At 42.3% G+C, this 20,427-nt stretch overlaps 1 protein-coding gene across 2 annotated transcripts; it reads left to right on the plus strand.

The window, feature by feature from the left end:
- Positions 1-4,613: 4,613 nt before the first annotated feature.
- On the plus strand, positions 4,614-20,260 carry kitb (KIT proto-oncogene, receptor tyrosine kinase b). 2 transcript variants are annotated; one of them, XM_046412232.1, is made up of 21 exons: positions 4,614-4,808; positions 6,321-6,596; positions 6,682-6,966; positions 9,227-9,366; positions 9,800-9,968; positions 10,666-10,855; positions 10,939-11,054; positions 11,163-11,277; positions 12,236-12,426; positions 12,770-12,876; positions 13,661-13,787; positions 14,100-14,204; positions 14,398-14,508; positions 15,249-15,387; positions 15,489-15,556; positions 15,639-15,730; positions 16,196-16,318; positions 16,839-16,950; positions 17,187-17,286; positions 17,912-18,017; positions 18,322-20,260. In XM_046412232.1, the coding sequence occupies exons 1-21, from the start codon at positions 4,754-4,756 to the stop codon at positions 18,463-18,465; spliced, it is 2,871 nt and encodes a 956-aa protein (XP_046268188.1). In that variant the 5' UTR covers positions 4,614-4,753; the 3' UTR covers positions 18,466-20,260. The 2 variants fall into 2 exon arrangements, with proteins under 2 accessions (XP_046268188.1, XP_046268196.1); XM_046412240.1 differs by having other exon boundaries at positions 15,492-15,556.
- Positions 20,261-20,427: the final 167 nt, after the last annotated feature.

The raw sequence follows: 20,427 nt of genomic DNA on the forward strand, positions 1-20,427 counted from the left end.
GCAAAAGAGCAGTACAGCACAGCAATTGAATTTAATAGCAAATGCGAGAACCGCATCAGGAGAGGGCCAAACTAAAAGTTGAAGGAGGCGGCAGGTTTTGAACTCAGTACAGTTTCTCGTGTTCTTCTTTTCTTTTTCCATAACCTGTTCCTCTTCTCCTCCTCCCCCCCTTCTTTTAGCCTTCTGCACTCCATCCTCGAGTGCCATGCCTGCCTTTTTAGTTCTTCCATCACCCTCTGTATCATGTGTATCTGTATCATCTGTATCTGTATCATCTCTCTCTCTGCCTCTTGTTGGCTCCATGCTGCCTCCCTCCATGCATCCATCCCTCTCTCCTTACAGTGGGATTAGGGCGGTTTACAGCCGAGTCGATGCTAATCGGGTTTATCCAGACAGAGGGTGATCACTGAGCTATCAGTAATTACACACATATTAGCTTACTCAGATATGTGCCCTGGCACATTTTCAATCCACATCATCTCCGCGGATCAAACATATGGTTATCTCAAAAGTGTGATGCCATACATGACAGCTTAACGCGGCAGTTTCTACTCTTTTGTTTTGTGACACAAAGATCCATCTGTTGTGAAAATAAATGTTTTTCTCAATCTATTAAGCCTCAGAACTTGAGATAATTGTTGCAAATCCGATTAGACAAAGTGTAATTTTTCTACTGATGCACAATTAAAATTTGACATTAGAAAAAAAAGGTCCAATAATTCAGTTTAGTAAGTCCATTGCAAAACAACAAAGCGCACAGCAACAGTAACATGGAATTTCCCTCTATGTTTCGAGTAATGCTTTGACTTTTTGAGGAAATAGGTTTATTTGCATTCTGAGGCAGAGTTAGATAAGATGACTGATACCACTCTGATGTCTGTTCAGTAACTATAAAACCACAGCAGCCAGTTAGGCTGAGCACAGGGGAAAACAGCTCTGTCCAAAGGTCAGGTCCAAAGGTAAGGTCCAAAGGTGGTCTTGGCTCCACAAAGTTACTGTGGCTTGTCAAGAAATAGTGCAACACACACACACACACAGCCCTGAAAACATCAAATAATCCATTTTGTACTTTATGTTTTGTACAATTTACAAACATATGAATATTGTATTAATATTCCATATATTACAAAATGTGAAACTCTTCCTTTAAAGTTGCAAGTATGGAAAATGTGAACGCTTAAAAGCAGTATAAATCACTGGATTAAATCCAAATAAATCTAAGGTCTTACGTTGTTTCACTGAGGAAAGATTCTTTATTTTATTTATTATTTTTGACCCACCTCTTAGTCCAATCTGTTCAGTGGGTCATAATTGATATGTCAAACACCACAAGTGAAGCATGGATGGACACTTAATAACCACACAGATTGGGTTAAAAAAAACAAAACAAAACCTCTCCACTGCATTAAAGGAGAAGAAAGACAAATGGACACAGATATCAGCTTTATAATGTCCAGTCAGCAGACAAAGAGCAGTGTTGGATTGCATCAGGGAAAAAAGGTTATGCTGAGCTTTTGGCCAATCACTGAACGGAGAAACGATGAGGTATTTCTTGAGCTGAAATGTGTGTGTGTTTTTCTGTCAGTCACGTATGGGTTTTGTGTAACCAGCAAGAAAGGTGTGTGTGTGTGTGTTTGCCTGCCTGTGGGTGTGAAGATAGCTCCATTAGTAGGTGATCGAGTTAGGGTGTGTGTGTGTGTGTGAGTGTGAGTGAGTGAATGAGTGTGTGTGCGTCACTGAAAAGGAGAAAAGAGAAAGAGAGAGAGAGGGGAGAAAGGGGAAGGTGAAAGAGAACGAGACAGAGAGCGAGGGGAGGGGGGACTAAGGAGAGAGAGGAATCTTTTTCATTACGTAATCTAATCTAAGTGGCTATTTTTCTTGTATAAAACCTCTGTTGCCCTCTGCGAGACCGCTGTCCTCATCTGTCTAAAAGCTCTGAGTGAGTCATGCTGTGGGACCACACACACACACACACACACACACGCAAACCAAGTCATAGTGAGTCAGCCAAGATGTGCTATAGACGCTCACCTCAACGATGAATAATGAAATAGGGAAAGGCATATAAACTGCTCAAATGACATGGGAACTCAGAGGACAGTTAGACATATGGATGATCCTGATAGACGCAAACCCGCGCACAAACACACTCAGTGACATCTTCACAGAGCATGTGGGCAGCTGGACCGCAGGCCAGTGAACAGGTGTACTTTGACACCTTGAGGTGCAGGTTTCCTTTGTCTGAATGGAGATTATGTGGCAGAAGGTCTCCAGCTGGACTGAAACAAAAGTTCAGTTATAATCCGTCACTGCAGCAACAGTTATGGGAAATGGGCTTAGTCACTTTTGGAGAGTTAGATGAGAAGATTGATACCACTCTTCCACCTGCCTGTTAAATAAAGCTTCATCCTGCAGCCAGTTAGCTTAGCTTAGCACCAAGACTGGAAACAGGGGGAATCAGCGAGCTCTGGCTGAAGAAAATCTGTCTACCAGCACCTCTAAAGCTCACTAACTAAAACATCAAATCTTTTCATTTGTTTAATTTGTACACAAAAAGAAATGTGAAAAGGATAATTTGCCATTTCACGGGAAGATATAACAAATTGTCCTTTCTACACCTTGTTTTTGTAAACAAATGAGATGCAACATGTTAAGTAGTGAACTTTAGAGATGCTGACAGGCAGATTTTATTCTTTTTCAGTAGAGCAGCAGGCGAGCTGTTTCCCCATGTTTGCAGTCTTTGCTGACTGTAGACTTTCCGTCCAGCAGACAGTGAATCCATATTCTCAAGTAGTCCACCACCAGATCGTGAATAAGCCCTTTTCCCAAGATGTTGAACTGTACCTTTAATGTTAATTTTAATGAGACTGCGACCTGTATGACAAACATTTGGACTACGCTTTCTGGCTGTAGGCGTTTCTGAGCCTTTACATCAGATGAGTTACCAGATAGTGAAGTCGACCTAATTTTGGGCGAGAATCAACTAAACTTCTTATGGCACAAATGTGAAACACTCCTTGGAGGCAGCACTGTGTGCAAAAACATTTTTCACGAGCACATGGTTTGGCTGTAATTTCTCTGTTTCACCCCAGGCTTCTGCAGTCAAAAATGTCCTTGCCCTCTCTACTACCATCCTCATTCCCCAAAGGGTGCATCTCAGATTATTTGATCAAAACCCCAATTTCAGTCTGCCCCCATGAAACAGTCTGTACCTGCACAACTTCCTGGAAAAATGTTGCCATAGTACAATGACTGACCTGACGGCGGGACATGAGATATGTACCTGGACTGTGTTTCCACTTGTGTTCATTAAAAAGCAGACCAAAGATGTCAGAAAGAAAAATGGTCCACATGTCCTGAAACTGAGCCCCAGTCTGAATGGTTGTGGTTGTGCGGAAGTTTTCTAATTTTTGTGTTGATTTTCAACCGACAAAAAGAGCCATTATGTTCACATTATTCCAGAAAATGAGACTGAAAATATGAACAAACTGACAAAACATGAAAGTCAGTTAAGTTGATGTTCGGCTTATCTTCTAGTTTGTTAAGCTTTCATCCTGACATCATGTGATGCAGTGAGGTTAGAAATGAATCATGTGTGTAAGAAAAAAAAAAACCACCATACACACACAATAATCCCAGTGTCCCTTCACATATTCCTCGAGCAACAGGCAACACACTGATAAAAAAGATAACACACGCCAAACCAACATGTGTGCACACAAACTCTCTCACACATGCAAAAATGCAGACCTGCCCTAAGGCATAAAGAAAATTCAGCGGTTTACCAGTGACCACAGGGCCCGGAAGTGAATTTAAAATGCTTCCCTGATGAGCGTTTTTTGTTTTAATTTAAGGAGAGGTGGAAGAAAAACTGTTTGTGAATTCCAGACTACAACAAATTTGTGGGCTCCTATAGTTGGCTTTTAATACCTTTGTGAAGAGCTATAATAAAGTGAGGATTTGGCAAAAGCAATTGGGCAATAATATAGATGTATCGCATGTTAATGATGAAATGTCTGACTTTTAAATTTGGAAAATGACTCGGGTCATGATTACAAAATCAGTCAGTGTTCGTGTCCTTATCGACCTTTTAAAGTGTTTCCATGACTGAACTCTCCAAAACATGGATCCATTGAACATGCTGAAGTCTTGATAACAACTGATAATTAATTAATAATAATTATGATTGCGGTGTAGGCTGAGTTTTGAAGCTGGGAGACGTCAGACTATAAAGTGCATCGCAAGCTGAATGAGTTTCTACAGGGAAACTCCTGCTTGTCTGTGATAAACACTTACAACTGTCGTATTAAGAGGAACAGTCATTCATTTGTATTTGTATATCAATCAGCATTTCAGGAAGGCTACAGGAGCTTTTATTTTATTTTTGCATTATTTTTCCACGCAAAGACTGTGAGAAACTGTGAAGATGGCTCCGGGAACAACCGACTCATCACCTTGGCCAGTCTCCAGCCAATGCGGGACTGAAAGGAGTGGCAGGGATCCAGAGCAGGGAGGAGAGGCGCTGCGCTGTGTCTTTAAGCTCCAATGAAATCCATCACGGCTGGAGGGGGGGGGGGACTCGCAGCCTACCGGATCATTGTGTTTGTGCGCTCATTGCGGTGTAGCGGACCTGCTCTGTGTTACTGCTGTGGATGGGATCTGGTGTACAAATATATGTATTTTAAGCTCATGATGGTTATTCCTGCACCTGAGACGCATGGAGTAGAGTACAAAGCTTAAAAACCTCCTAACCATGAAATGCCACGAGGTTGTTTTTGCTTGCCATTTGATTTTGCTTCCACTAACAGGTAAGAAAACAAGTCCAGCCTCATTGAAATTTTGCGTAAATACTGCTATAGTGCTCTCCATTGTGACTTTATAGTGACCCCATTCAATTTGTTTACCTCAATGAATATACTTTAATGCTAACATATTCCCATGGATGTGAGAGTATATGCCTTTTGTGAAGAGTTTCTAATGATGGTGGGTTATGAAACTTTATACGCCCAAAATCTATTTTCTTATTTTTTGCATGAGAGTCTGTGTCGCTACCATTGCCCCAGGCTTTGTTACTGGCACCATTTCAGGTCTTTTTGTCCTGAATTACAGTAATTCAGGTGTGAGCAGCCAGGAAAAAACAGCACGCAATCGCGCATGTGTAGCGCATCATCGCTGTCTGATACTGAGGAGCCTGTGCGGCTCTGGAAACGCGGTCAACGTTTGGTTAAAGTGGTGTTTAATGGTGCAGTCCGACCAACCTGTCAGCTCAGGTCTGCATATCATATTAATACTTATGTGCATAACCAATGTGTTCAGATGAAAGGTGGAGATGCCTTTGGGTTGTCTTTACGGGCAGGCAACAGGTGTGTCTGTGTGTGTGTGTGTTTGTGCGTGTGTGTGGGTGTTTGAAGACGATTAATTATTTATACCACTGAAATAAACGGGATCAGGTTGGGCGGCCTGGTATGGCAGCAGCAGAAACAAGGAGACACATCTTTTAACAGAAACACACCCAGCAGCACCTTGACATCTTAACGGCTCTGACTGCTGCGATCAAAGTTCCGTGTTTAGTCATACAACAGCCTCAGGTTTTGTGTGAGACCTTTTGCTTACTCAAATAACACAGGACCAACTGCAAAGCAAAAATTCTGCAGGACATGTAACTCACAGCCTGCAAAAAAAAAAGCAGATACTGATATTTTCCAAGAGGAGCCTATTTGCATCCACATGCCTTTTCTTCTTGGCTTCTCAGTCATGCCTGAAGGCACAACAGTCACATGAAAATCTTGTACTTGAAATGGCGCCTATCATGTGGAAAATCTGCCCAAACAAAAGAAAAGAAAAGAAAATTTGGAGGGGTTTTGCTTGTGGGGGTTGCACTGAGAGGAAACTGTTAGTTTAGTTTACTCATCTTAAGTGTATAGATTTAGGGGCCTTAATGCATGATTACTCAGCGAGCAGACAGCTTATAATTATTGATCGTCCAGTTGAGCCATGGTGGTTTGATAGCACTCTGTCTTAAGGGGCTCTATGCCAATCATGGCATCCTATTTAACATCATGTTCTATTCTATAGGTCTACTCTATTACAGCTGAAATGATCGAGCCATTGATCGATCAAAAGAAAGAAATTAAAAAAAAAACAGAAATTGCCCTGACAGTCAGTTCCGCCCACTGTCCCCACTGTTTTCTGCCCAGAGGTAGTAAGTCATCATTATTAGTGTTACTGAAAGCTGTTTTTTACCCAAACCGAACCCTTGACTGGCTTTAAAAATAGCATCCAGGTCCTGCGTGCGTCAACCATACTGTCCTCTGTCCCAGTGCTGTGCGAGCCAGTCATCTCCCCCAGCGGGCCTCACGTAGTGGTCCTCAGGAGGGGAAAGCTGGAGCTGCGCTGCCATGACAATGCCACGACGTCTGGTGCCCCGTCCACGCTGAGGTGGCAGCGGGAGAGGGCACGTAGGCTGGAGGGAGAGGTGGAGGAGGGCGGGGTGGTTTATATCAAGGTGTCGGCGGCGCAAGCCTACCACATGGGTCGCTACGTGTGTGTCGACAACAGCACGCTGAAACACAGCTCCATCTATGTGTACGTGAAAGGTGAGTGTTGGGGGTGGACAGGGGAGATGCATGGGATTGCGCTTGTTTGTCCGTCCAATAACATCTGTCGGTCCACTCACCACAGACCCCCAGAATGCCTTCCAGCGGACCATGGTGAACGTCATCCTAGTGCGTGCAGGTGAGAACGGCACCATCCCATGTCTGGTGACCGACCCCGATGTCACCTCCCTGGCTTTAGAGACCTGCGATGGGCGACCTTTGCCCTCCGGTGTCAGTTACCGCAGCAGCGTCCAGCGAGGCGTCATCATCAGCGATGTGAGAAAGGAGTATGAGGGCTGCTACGTGTGTGTGGGACAGCTTGGTGGAGCCAAAGTGATGTCCAGCCAGTACACCGTGGATGTGCGGCTTGGTAAGTGAGAGCTGTGAGGGACAAGAGTGGTTTTGTGATGCTCTTCTTTCTGGAAGAAACGGGTTTCATGCTAGCGTGTGTCTTAGCTTTAATAGATTTGACTCCTGGGTGATAATTAAGCTAAACATGTGAGAGGAGGGGAGGGATAGAGTGAATGTCAGGGAAGAAGTAAGGAAGAGTCTTGTGTCTTTGTTTACAGAGAGCATTTGAAGTAAAAGGAGGCCAGAGTCGCTAGCTAGCTAGTCCTACTTTTTCAGCCTCAGCGCGGCCATCTGCTTCCGGCAGCGAGTCAGTGGAAGGGAAGGCCCCTTGGGAAACCGTACCGTGAATGTCCTAGTGTTTATGTCAAACATAAGCAGTGAAGCAAAATCGTTCAGTACCCACAACTTCACAGCTGTTTGTTTGAAACACTGAAGCTGCAGTTTGGCCAATGTGAGGAAACAGTAGCTTAACCTTCCTCTCACATTACTGTATGTGTCAGCTGGGTTAATGATGTTCACCACACAGCAGAGTGTGAAGAAATGCTAAATGCCATTGAGGGCATGCTTACACTGACCATGCTAGCTTACTGATGGTAAACAGCTGTAGTGTTTACCTTGTTAATCATCTCAGTTTAGTATGTTGGCAGGCTAATACATAATAATAGACAAAAGCTATTGGGACAGTCAGCCGTTACACCAGCGAGAACTTCCACTCTTCTGGGAAGACTTTTCACAAGAGTTTGGATTGTTTCTACAGGAATCTTTGACCATTTATGCAGTAGAGCATTTGTGAGGTCAGGTACTGATGTTGGACCAAAAGGCCTGGCTCTCAATCTCTGTTCCAGTTCATCCCGAAGGTGCTTGATGGGGCTGAAGAGATAGATAGATACTTTATTGATCCCGAGGGAAATTCAAGAAAATCAGGGTTCTCTGCGGGCCGGTCAAGTTCTTCCACACCAAACTCATCCAGCCATGTCTTTATGGACTTTGCTTTGTGCACTGAGGCACAGTCATAATGCTTTCCCCAAACTGTTGCCACAAAGTTGGATTCAATAATAAAGAGGTTTGTCCCAATACTTTTGTCCATATAGCATATTTACTAATTTGCAGTAATCACAATGTAGAGCTGAGGTCGATGGGAATGTTGTTAATTTCTGAGGCGTTTAATCATAAACCAAAGTATTGAACAAACTGAAATTGATCACAAATGTCAGTAGGATCCTTTGGGGAACATTAATGTCCATACAAAACTACAAGGGAATCCATCAAAAGTTGCTGAGATACTTAAGCTTGGATCAAAGTAGTGGACAGACCAACACTGCCATTTCTATAGCTGTGGGCACGGCTACAAATCTCCATAAGTGACCATAATGCATTCTGGCAGAGATCAGTGCTAGTCACAGCAATGAAAAAGCTTCCTTTTATCCTCACTGCAGATGTGTTTATTTCATAGTTTTTCTTGAGTTATATTAATAGAAGATGTGCCATAAAAGCATTTTAAGTGCATGTCAGTGGAAAGTGATCATGTTTTTATTCGTCCCTGGACTGCAAGGAGTCCAAATACAGACAAGCTGGAAAGAGCCAGGATGCAGTGTCCTTTTGGGAGTGACAAAGGAAACGTTAGGGAGGGAAGAACAGGGGGATTAGAGGCCCATACTGAACAAAGCTTTGTAACGGTGCATGAAGGCCGTGTTGGGAGTAAACAGAATTACCAAAGTCTTTGTCAAACACAGCCACTGAAGTGACGTCAGCAGGCATTTAATGTAGGGAATTAATCATCCGGTTTATATGTGTGCCAGTGTCTACTTATGCAAATATTGTGCTTTTGTGCATTGCCATTAGTGAGTGTTTGTCCACTAAAGAATTCCCTGTAACGGAACCCACATGAGTCACACACCCTTTCATGATTGTATACAGATAAGATATTTGCTGTGTTTTCATTTGTTTTCATTGGCATTCTGATTTAATATCTCAGGGATGTTAACATGCGTGTAGATTTATGACTTAGACATGAGGCACGCACTCAAATCCAGAGTGATTTACTATGTTGTATGTTTATATCATACAATAAAATGATTTCAGACTCATAAATAACATGCAACCAATAGTGAGCAGTGCAAAGGCCATGACCTATGTGACCTGTTCTTGTGACTCTTATTTAGGAGGAAATGCTATGGGAGTAAATATAGAAAAGAGCAAGGTGTAGGAGCTTTTTTTTTTATCTCAGTGTATTTGTGGAAATTAACTATGATAAAGTTGCTTTTCATATTTTGTTGCAGTGCCAGAGTTGCCCCCAGTGGTGACGCTGTCGCAGAAAGACACTGTTATCCTGAGGGAAGGAGAGCAGTTCGAGGTTACCTGCAGCTCCACCAACGTTAACCCAGACTTCAGTCTCAAGTGGAATTTTCCTTCAACAGCGGTGAGAATGACATATTCGATGTCATTGCCTGGCAGGACGGGTCCCTTCCTGTCTGTCCCTATGTCCGAAGCTTTAGGTGTCTCTGCTTGGGAAATGATCCATACCGATGCAAGAAACAGCCAAATACCTAGACAGATGTTAGATTTTTTTTAGGGTTAGGGATTAGGGAACATAGAGCTCATCCTTACTCATATATCTGGTTTTTAGGCAAGTAATAATGTATCTGACAGTACAAGAAGGTTTTGAAACATCGTTTTTTTCTGTTATTAAAATCTTAACTGAAGCTCTGGACTTTTGTAAATGTTGAGTCTGTGAGTGAGGAATGCTTAAGGGCACTTGAAGAACAACAGTTTGAAACATGATACCTGTGGATCTGTGTAACATCACACCTGTTGATAGTGCACTGCTCAGCTTTGCTGTTGATGCCCTGCAGCACCCTGATGAGTCCCACACCTCACACATCCTGCCCAGTTCCCGTGGTTACCTTCGTGCCACCTCGCTCATGATCCCAGCGGTCAGCCGATCAGACTCTGGCTCTTACCGCTGCTACGCCCTCAACGAGAGAGGCACCAGTGCCATGGCGCTGCAGCTGGATGTTCATGGTGAGTGTTGACGATGTATTGGTGTTTGTGCCTGCATGAGTGCAACATAGACAGTCAGTGGCAAAGACAATACACATACACACAACATCACCAACTGGATCTGACCACTACCACCCCACATTCACAGTATTTACAACAGTGTTCACTGTTGAAGAGAAAACAAAGCACTCGGCTAAAACTTAATCACTGACACTTGACTTGTAAAACAGCTTTTTTAGGTATGATGATCTTACTTGCACAGCGGTGCTTACTGTGCAAACTAGTATGTGGGTGCCTAAGGGAAACAGCTACAATTATTCAAAGTGTGTTGTTATATACCTGTGAGAATGTCTTCAGTCAGAGCTCGTCTAGACATGAGTTAGGCCACAAAAAGGTGCCTGAAAAGAGAAGAACGTTACAAAACCCATGTAAGATTTGCCTAATTGTGTGTCTTTCCAGGAATGTTACACAAATGGTATTTACCTGCATAAATACCTGCAGATGGGTGGGAAAAGGTTCAGGCTTGTTTTCACAGGGAGAATCTGAAATAACGGTTGACTGGGCAAGTTGAAGAGTCACAAGAAGAATATTATTTATTAATGACACATAGCGTTTACAGGATAGACGTTGCTTATCTGCAACACTCTTAAATGGACTACAATGTAAAGCACACAGGTGGACTTTTTCTTTAACTACATTTCTCTGTGTTGTCCTCCAGAGAAGGGGTTCATTACCATGTTAGGTAGCCCGGGTCCAGTCGAGGCTTATGTTAAAGAAGGAGAGAGTCTGAGCCTCAAAGTAGAATTTGATGCTTATCCTGCACCCAGCTCTCTGTCCTGGTCTTACAATGGCAAACAGCTCCTGAACACCACCGAGCATGTTATCACAGTCCACCGCCGCAAGTACAGGTACGGTAAATTTGCAATATAGCAACCCCAAGATTACGTGCATGTACACGCACGGAGTTTAAAATGTATGTTTGCTTTATCAGTTACTCCAGTGAGCTCAGACTAGTGAGGGTCCTCGGCTCGGAGGGCGGGATCTATAAGTTCTCAGCCAGTCACGAGGATGCATCTGTGGATTATTTGTTCCACGTGTACGTGAACAGTAAGTAACTTTTGCAGTTGGCCCATTGCTTTTTTAACGTCTGTGCGCTCTATGTGTCAGATATGTGTCTCTCTTTTCTATCAACCTGACCGCCTTTCTCTTTCCAAGGTAAGCCAGTTATCATTGCCCAGGAAGGACCTGTTGATGGTCAGGTGCGGTGCATTGCTGCTGGCTACCCAGTGCCTAAAATCAGCTGGTACTTCTGTAAGCTGCCCCACACGAGGTATGCCTAAAATGTATTGCATGGAAAGAGTATGTCACTGTATTTACTTTGTTAGATTGCTTACATCAGCATAAAACTGGAAAGATGAGGATAAACAGTCACTGCATTATCGTGAGTTAGATGTGAACCTTTGCCATGCAGTGTTTTATCTTGCTGTTTCACCAGCCGCACTGTTTATTGTTTCCTGTTTCCTTATTTTATTTATTTACGGAGACACTGACAGACTGTCATGACTGCTGGTCATATTAAAAGCTGCAACTGAGCAGCAGTGTGACTTTGTACTCGTGAAACATGACTCATCTTCGGCTGTTTTGGCTGGCAGTGCTTCTGAGAGCCGGAGATGCTCATGAGAGCTGAAAAAGTTGCTTAACTGGTTTCTATCATCTCATAGCCTCGTTAGTTATCAGAAAATAAGCCATCTGGCTTCTGATCATTGATCAACACAGTGTGAGAAATTCAGTCAGTCCTGGTGAAATTGGCTTTAGAGACTAAGAAATTAATTGATGGAAACAATTTTTGGCTTTCATAGATTATTCTTTAATAATATTTTTGATCTCAATAATCTGTGACATCCATCACAATAAAGAGAGGTCAAATATCAAATATATGTATGTGATTAGTCCCCGATCAGTTAATGAGAAACATCCCATAGGACGGATTGCCCTGGAGTCTAGAGACTGAATGATGCAGTAGGATTGCAGTGATGGCTGAAGAACTGAAATAGCAGAAATGACAGAGAAGATAAGGTCTGTGAGAGCAAGTAGAATTTCATCAGTGGAAGATAAAGACAAATATGAGAATATATATTTTAATCCTAACTTATATTGCTAAAGGAGTGAATAAACATATTGTACTGGAGTCCATCCGCTGTCAGCACTCCACTGAAGCTAATATTTGTTCTGATGCAGAACTGAGAGAGGAAAATGTAACCTTAAGCAGCTCTGTAACCTTTCAACAGGTGTTCACACCTCCCCAATGCCACCCAGTGGGAGACACCTGAGGTCGCCATGGTGACAGAGTCCGCCTTCGGTAGGAGCGAGGTGGAGAGCCGATTGAACGTGAGCAACAAGGAGCACGCTCACTATCACACTCTGGAGTGTGTGGCGAGCACGGAAGGGGAAGAGGCCTACACACTGTTCTCCATCAGTGGTATGACACTGCGTTGTCTCATATATATATAACAGGCTATCGCAAAGATGTTGTATTAGTACACACACTTAAGTAGAGAGACGCAAACCCTTTGACCCCATGTCTGCTGAGGCCAGGTGTGTCGTTACTGGGTACAGATTGAATAAGATTAGAGCATGCTGACTATGCAGGCTGGGATTATATGGTATAGACTCTCTAATCCTTCACACAAACAAACACACCACTGCTGCAGCTGTCTGTCTTAACGCCAGAGGAAGACTGTGTGTGTGTGTGAGAGAACATAACTACCAGTAAAATTTTGTGTGTACTTCATGTGATTTCTGATTACTATGTCTCCTCACAGAACGCGTCGTCCCCCATAAACTCTTCACTCCTCTCCTAACTGGTATGGTGGCCACCGGCGTGTTTCTCAGCATCATTCTAGTGGTGCTGCTCTATAAATACATGCAGGTAAGATAGGAAATAAATCAATGCACGATTTATTTCATTGCTGTTACTGCAATGAAGAAAAAATATAATCTGAGTCAAAGTAGGGGCATAAATCTCTCATAAATCACATTAATCTATGGCCATCCATCCCATGGATTAGTTTCAGAATGTGCTTAAATATTTTTAGACGTCAATGTTAAATCAAGTGCATCTACCACCACTGATATGCAGTTTGCGTCACAGAAAAATAAATTGCTGCAATAATTTCTGGCAAAAGGCCTGCTCTCATTTACTAATAACTCCTGCCTTCATTATGGTTGTGATTAAAGTTGGAAGCATCTTTCTGAAATCAGACCAGTTTTTTGCTGTCTTTGGTAACGATATTCAGATAACATCAGATAAGAGTGGAAGCATGTCTTTTGAATCAATATGAATGCATGCTAATGAATTTGAAATGAATCAATTAGCCATTCAGAGTGCAGCCACGCTGTAGTCAAAGGGGTTTTTGACACCCAGATCATTCCTCGAGCCATTAATGTGCTCCCACAGCATGCTGCCCTTATTGCGCTTGGATGAGTCAGACTCCTTGAGAACTAGTTATGAATTCGCAGTGGAATCATCAGGGGATAGTCTAGACACAGGCTGACAACTAAAGTGCATCGACCAAATCTAAAAATTGAATAGAAGACTGATGAGAAAACATGTGAGCTATACAGTCATGTAGTCACACGTAAACAATATCAGGAAGCTAATGAAACATCACTTTCTTTGTATAAATCCCTCTTTTCTCTTCAAACTTCAACAGAAACCTAAGTTCCAAATCCAGTGGAAGGTGATTGAGAGTATCAGTGGCAACAACTACATATATATTGACCCCACCCAGCTGCCGTATGACTCCAAATGGGAATTTCCTCGACAGAAACTGCGCTTTGGTATGGCAGTGTCCAAGTTTGTGTGGCTGTACACTGTGTGTTTATCTGTTTGTATTGGATGCTCGAGCTTCACTGTGCAGAATGATGCATGGGCAGTGTATGTATGACCGTGATTGTGGGACATCACATCTAGGGGGTAACTTGAAACTGAGAGGTAGGAGACGTTGTCTTGTCTCTGGTGGTCAGTTTTCTGAAACAAAACTTTATGGGAGACATATTATTCAAAGCAGAGGGTTTTCTAAGTTTTAAAACATGTCTGATGGAGGATCTTAAATCAGCTGTAAAATGCTAAACGTTTGTGTATTCCCACAGGTAAAACCCTGGGCTCTGGCGCATTTGGAAAGGTAGTGAGGGCCACAGCATATGGACTCTGCTCTGCAGATACTGTCACAACCGTCGCTGTTAAGATGCTGAAACGTAAGTGTGTCTGTGTCGATCTGTTTATCTCTATAGCTGTGTCCGAAATCACCACCATTCCCTCAGTCATTACTCCCTATCTGACAATATAACTTGTCCACCTCTGTTGATACTCGAGTCAACCAGCCCTTGCTTGTTTTGCTGTATTTGTCCATGTCAAATGTAATGTTTCTGAGTGTTGATGTCCTCACAGCTAACGCTCATTCGACGGAGAAGGAGGCGCTGATGTCAGAGCTGAAGGTCCTCACTTACCTTGGAAACCACGTGAACATCGTTAACCTGCTGGGGGCCTGCACTGTCGGAGGTGAGGGGCTCCTCCATGGGCGCCAAACATTTTGGTTTGGCCTTAATTTTGGTCTGCACACTGTTGCATTTCCACATGCTTATTATACATACATTGACTGATCGTGTTTTATGGTAATAGGTATTGTTTGGAGAGCTTGTGTAGAAAGTGCAGTCATATGTCGAATTGCTGACTTGCTGCAATGCCCAGCCAATACTGACCTGTTATTAAAAATCAGATACTGGGCAGTCAGTACTGACCTGCGCGACATGAAAACGTGATGCAGTTTGACCGCTCACAAATTTACTGTGCGCTTGATCAATATTATCTACTTGTCTAGGCCTGAGCATCGATCATAAAGCGGTGTTTAGATTGGATTCCGCGCAAGTATACACAAGTGTGTTATTAGGGAAGAAGCACTGAACACTTGAGACTTTCTTGCTGGTTTCGGAGCATGAAACATCGTAATTTTAAGGTATTGACGTAAATTTGTTCAATATGTTTCAGCGCAAAAGTAATGATATCATCTTTCAAACACACGTGTTGTTCAAAGCTGTCTGAACGCACTGCACATCTCCTGCCTTGTGACAATGAAATGAAACAAACTCCCGTCAGCCTGACTGAGGCAGCTTTGCCAGCACCGTGTTCTTTCAGCTCATTCTTAGAGCTTTGGCACTCTCTTTCTTTATTCATTGTTATATTCTGTCATATGGTTTGAAACCCAGTGAGAGAGGTTTCTTTTTATCTCTGCATCTTGCCAGGCCCGATTCTGGTGATCACAGAGTACTGTTGCTATGGCGACCTCCTCAACTTCCTAAGAAGAAAAAGAGAGTCCTTTATAAACTCCCAAGCTGGCGATGGTTACTATTGCAACGTCTCAAACCAAATAGAGTCTAGAAGGTGTGTATGTGTGTGTATTTAAATTGTGATTACAACTGCAAAATGGTTGTCAACATTTCATGCTTACATGTGTGTGTGTGTGTGTGTGTTTGTGTGTGTAGCAGAGACGAGACTGGTTCAGGATATATGCCAATGCGTCCCTCTGAGAAAGAAAGGTCTTCCCAGTCAGGTAGGAGGTCTCTCAGGCCTTATCTACTGTAGAAATATCTGTGTAAACCCTCAGTGTTATTCACTAAGTGATCTTTATGTAGACGACATAGATGAGCTGTCCCTGGATGCCGAAGACCTGCTCAGCTTTTCCTACCAGGTGGCCAAAGGAATGGAGTACATTACTTCCAAGAACGTAAGGCTTTCACAGACTGCGCGCTTTATTTATAGAGTAGTTACAGAAGAGATTTAAAAGTGCTGCTGCTAGATTATAAATCACGTTATTGCTTCGGGCAAACGTGCTGTGCATTGCTGTAAGCTAATAGTGCTTATGCAGTCAGAGACAAACATGGTGAGGCTGCGTGTACTGAACATTAGATTATACACTGCGCTACAGTTTCCGCATGAACTTAAATAAGCTCCAACTTCAGCTCTTACTGCACTTTTGTTGCTTGTATTAAATTAGGCACTGCTCATCTATTTATGTCTATACTATATATATTTTTTATTTTAACGTGTTTTTAAGGTGTGCAGCAAGTTAAACTGGCCTCGCCTCATTTGTATGTGCATGTTGTGTGTCAGCCATTCACAACAGAAACCGGTTACAGTGTCACTCCTCATTTCCGTGTTTGTGTTTGCTTTGCTGTGTGGGTGTGTGTAGTGTATCCACAGGGATCTTGCAGCCAGAAACATATTGCTGACTCACGGCAGGGTGGCCAAGATCTGTGACTTCGGGCTGGCACGAGACATCACAACTGATGCCAGCTACGTGCTCAGGGGCAATGTGAGTCACCTTCCTTCCTTCCTTCCTTCCTCCTTTCTTTCCATCCATCCTTCCATGTGTGACATTCTTCTCTTCACTGTGGCTGAACTGTTCGCCTAACCAAAGCAGTGCATTCAGTATTCAGAAAGCTACGCATCCAAAAGCTAAAACTTCAAAAAGATTTCAAACCATAAAAGACATAAAGTAACAAATCCCCAGAATTTAGCACCTTGATGTAGAATAACATTAATGCAATCTGTGGCATGTTTAATCAAATAATTCTGAAATAATTCATCTGCCAGTTGATTCACTGACTAATTGTTGCAGCTCTGGAAGAATGTATTCTGTATTACGCATGAAAGAAAGCAACCAATAGAACATTTGCCTGCCCATTGTCTCAGCTGTGGAAAAGCTTTACTCTTCAACACTCCATGTGAAAAATTTTGATCTTTTAAAGAGGAGATATTGTATTATTTTTCAGAGTGAAAACAAAGGAATGTGGTCAATACTGCTCTTATAATTGTGTCTCATCCTCCTGCAGGCTCGTCTGCCAGTCAAGTGGATGTCTCCCGAGAGTATTTTCGACTGTGTCTACACCTTTGAGAGTGACGTGTGGTCCTACGGCATCCTGCTCTGGGAAATCTTCTCTCTGGGTATCATTTCCAGTTAGAGCTGTGCTGTTGCATCTGTTTCTCAGTGTCTGAGCCATTATTATATCCATTTGAGCCGACTGGGGCCTTGTTAGAGGCTCTGATGATACACCCAAGCAGCAACGTCAGTTAGTTGGTTGAATCGTACAAACTCATATTGACTGTGATGCAGCTCAAGAAACCAACACCATGACATGAATCCATGATTTTTTTTACATGGATGTATGTCTGTGTTGCAGGTAACAGCCCATATCCGGGCATGCAGGTGGGCTCAGCCTTTTATAAGATGATTCAAGAGGGCCACAGGATGAGCAGGCCTGAGTTTGCTCCCATCGATATGTAAGTGTGTTGTTATTTAAATATTACAACTAGGGCTGTCACTAAGGATTATTTTGTATTATTGATTACAGACATTTTTTCTATCTAACATGTCAAAAAACATGACCAGAAGGCAGTGTAACATCGTCACTTATTTTGTCCATCCAACAATTCCAAATCCAAAAATATTCCGTTTAAGATGAGGATAAGGATATAAAAAAAGATTAATTAATCAGGTATTAAAATAGTTGCCGGTTATTAGTTAATAGTTACCTGGCGATCAACAAATTGATTAATTAATTTATTGTTGTTTTTTAAGATAAATGCACTCTGATCTATAGAATGAATAACGTATCTGAATAACTTTTCTGAAAATATAAGTTTCGTTTTATATTGATGGCTGTTTAGGTTGTTGAGTATATTATTTTATCATTTTGCACATGCAGTGATAGACGAAGGTGCAACAAAATATGCAGACATCGAGACAAAAAGACAATGTAGTACAATCTTGTTATTTGCCATCGATGTGGATTTTAGCCACTTCTTTGTTTAGTTTTATACTGGCTGCATCAGCATGTGCTTTAAATGTGTGCACAGTAGATGCCATCACATTCCCCACCTTCAAACTCCAGTCTCATCTCTGTAGGTACGACATGATGTTGTCCTGTTGGAGCCATGATCCTCTGAAAAGGCCTTCCTTCAGGAAACTGGTAGAGAGGACTGAGCTACTGCTGTCAGAAAATACCAAGAATGTAAGTAGACAGAACCTTGAAGTGGCAGTGAGTGTGTTGTTTCTTAAGTTTCAAAGAGTCATTTGTAACAGACATCCTACTCACAATTACAGCAACAGACAGACGCGATTTTAACACCTCTGGAGTCATTTGAGAACATTTTATTTGTTAATAAAAGTAGGCTGCAGAGACTGAATGTACGCATTTACTGTGCATATGACATCGAGACTTGGCTTGATACATTTTGCAGTACACTATCACTATTATTGTGAAAAAGTTGGATCATGAAAACTTCCATAAACTATGAATGTGTGTTGTTCCTCAGGTGTACCTGAGACTGAGCAACAATCCGGCTCTTCCAGAGCAGCAGAGGGAGCCATCGCGAAGGCTGAGCTCAGTCTGCAGCACGACAGCCCCCACCCAGCCTTTACTACAGAGCGCTGCTGACGTCTTCCTGGACTATGTCTGACACACTCTCACACACACACTCACACACACGCACATACATGCTGCTCTGACACCAAGAGCCATACATACACTCTGTAAACTACTAACAAAACAGTGAAACTAACTCTGAAAACGCTGGCCTTCATGCATCTCTCTCTCTCTCTCTCTCTCTCACACACACACACACACACACACATACACACAGATACTGTATATATATATGGCCTTGCACTGGGCTCTCAGTATTGGCCTCTATCTAATCTCCCCGCTGGTGATCTCTGTGGTAGGTATGTCAGGTGCACGTCTCTATATACTCCAGTGCTAACTGCCCATCAGATACAACATCACCCATCAGCAGCAGGAGGAGTTGGGGCTCTCATTTAGATTACATCTTAAGAAAAAACAGAGACTACAAGTACTAGTAAACACCTGACTTTGGACTGTGGAATAGATAGGCAGAGTTGCTGCTGTGGTGAGTGGACTACAATGGTTTTTGTCAGATTTGTCTCCATTTTTATGGGAATATGTTGAATATTTGGGAGAAGTGACAGTCTGCCTACCAGCACTTTTAAGTCCATTAATTAACACGTTATATGTTTTTTTTGTTTATTCCATACAAAAAAATTACAATTTGTTGTTTTAATGGGAAGTTTTGCTTGGAACTATTGGCTGGGTCTGGTAGTCGGGGCTGGTTGCTTATTGAAACTGAACTTTTGCATATTTTCCTTGAGAATTAATACAAGTTTGCACATCTTGTCTTTTGATGTTTTGAATGAACAAACTTGAGTTCGATAGCACAATCTTTTTTCTAATTTGCTTAAAAAAGAAAGAATTAAGAAAGAAACTTTAGGGAATGCCTTCACTTTACTGTTGCAGCATTTTCTAATTTAAATCCCTTGATGTGTGTCAGGACAATACTGGACTGACTCCTGCTTAAAAACAATACAGTTGAACTGTGTGAACCTGTCAAACTCGTATAAAGCCACAACATGTTGTATTCCTGTCTGATTGTTGCAGAGATTACATAAACAATAGAAACTGCTGAGCTTTTGAGGTGCTGGTATGCAGATTTTGTCATCTTTGGACATAACCAGGTGAACCATTTCCAGTTTCCAGTCTTTCTGCTAAGCTAAGCTAACTGGCTCCTGGCTGTATCTGATGCTGCTGCCATTCTTCTTACTTTCTTCAGCAAGAAAGCAAATAAGCCCATTTCCCAAAATTTGAAACTATTACATCAAGAATCAAAATTTACTGCAAGTTTCAGATTAACAGTGAATGGCTGCCTACCTTAAAACTGGCTCTAACAGGCCTTGAAAAAGACACCTTCTGTTAAGAGACCTGCAGTGTCTTATACAAGCATTACAAATGAGCCATAGTGAGGTGGCATGCAAGAAGCAACCTTAAAAAAAATAATAAAATAAAGCCATAAGTTACAGAAACACTGATTGACACCTGTGTGTTGAAGCTTTGAATACTGTGACTTGACACACTGATGTGTTGCTGTATGTATTTTATTGTTAGCTTTAGTTATTTTAGTCTCTTTAGCAAAGCCACTGTGGCCAGGTGTTTAGGACTGATTGTGTGCTCTTTTTACTTGGTTTATGTCCAACTTGTATGCAATGTAAATACAATAGAGATGTGCCTTTTAGATTTTTTTTTTTTTCCCAAAATACTGAATGCATTTGGTTGTGATACAGATATTGTTGAGAGGGGAGACAGAAGAGTGCTTCTGTAGACTTGTTTAGAGGATCGTGCTGTTTTGATACTGTTGGTTGACTTGTAATAATAAAGCAAAGTACCTGTGATGGTAGAACCAACAGCAGCGTGTTTTCTTTTTCAGTGATGCACAGGGAAGAGGCTACAGCCATGCCAGCAGCTCTGTGAAGCTGTACTGCAGGCACAGCGGCAAGCTGAATGCTGTCATCAGCCTGCTAACGTGTTCACAGTGACAAAACCATGTTTAGAATGTCTACCATGTTTAGCA

The sequence above is a fragment of the Scatophagus argus genome, chromosome 2 (assembly GCF_020382885.2).
Source record: "Scatophagus argus isolate fScaArg1 chromosome 2, fScaArg1.pri, whole genome shotgun sequence".
Taxonomy (NCBI): domain Eukaryota; kingdom Metazoa; phylum Chordata; class Actinopteri; family Scatophagidae; genus Scatophagus; species Scatophagus argus.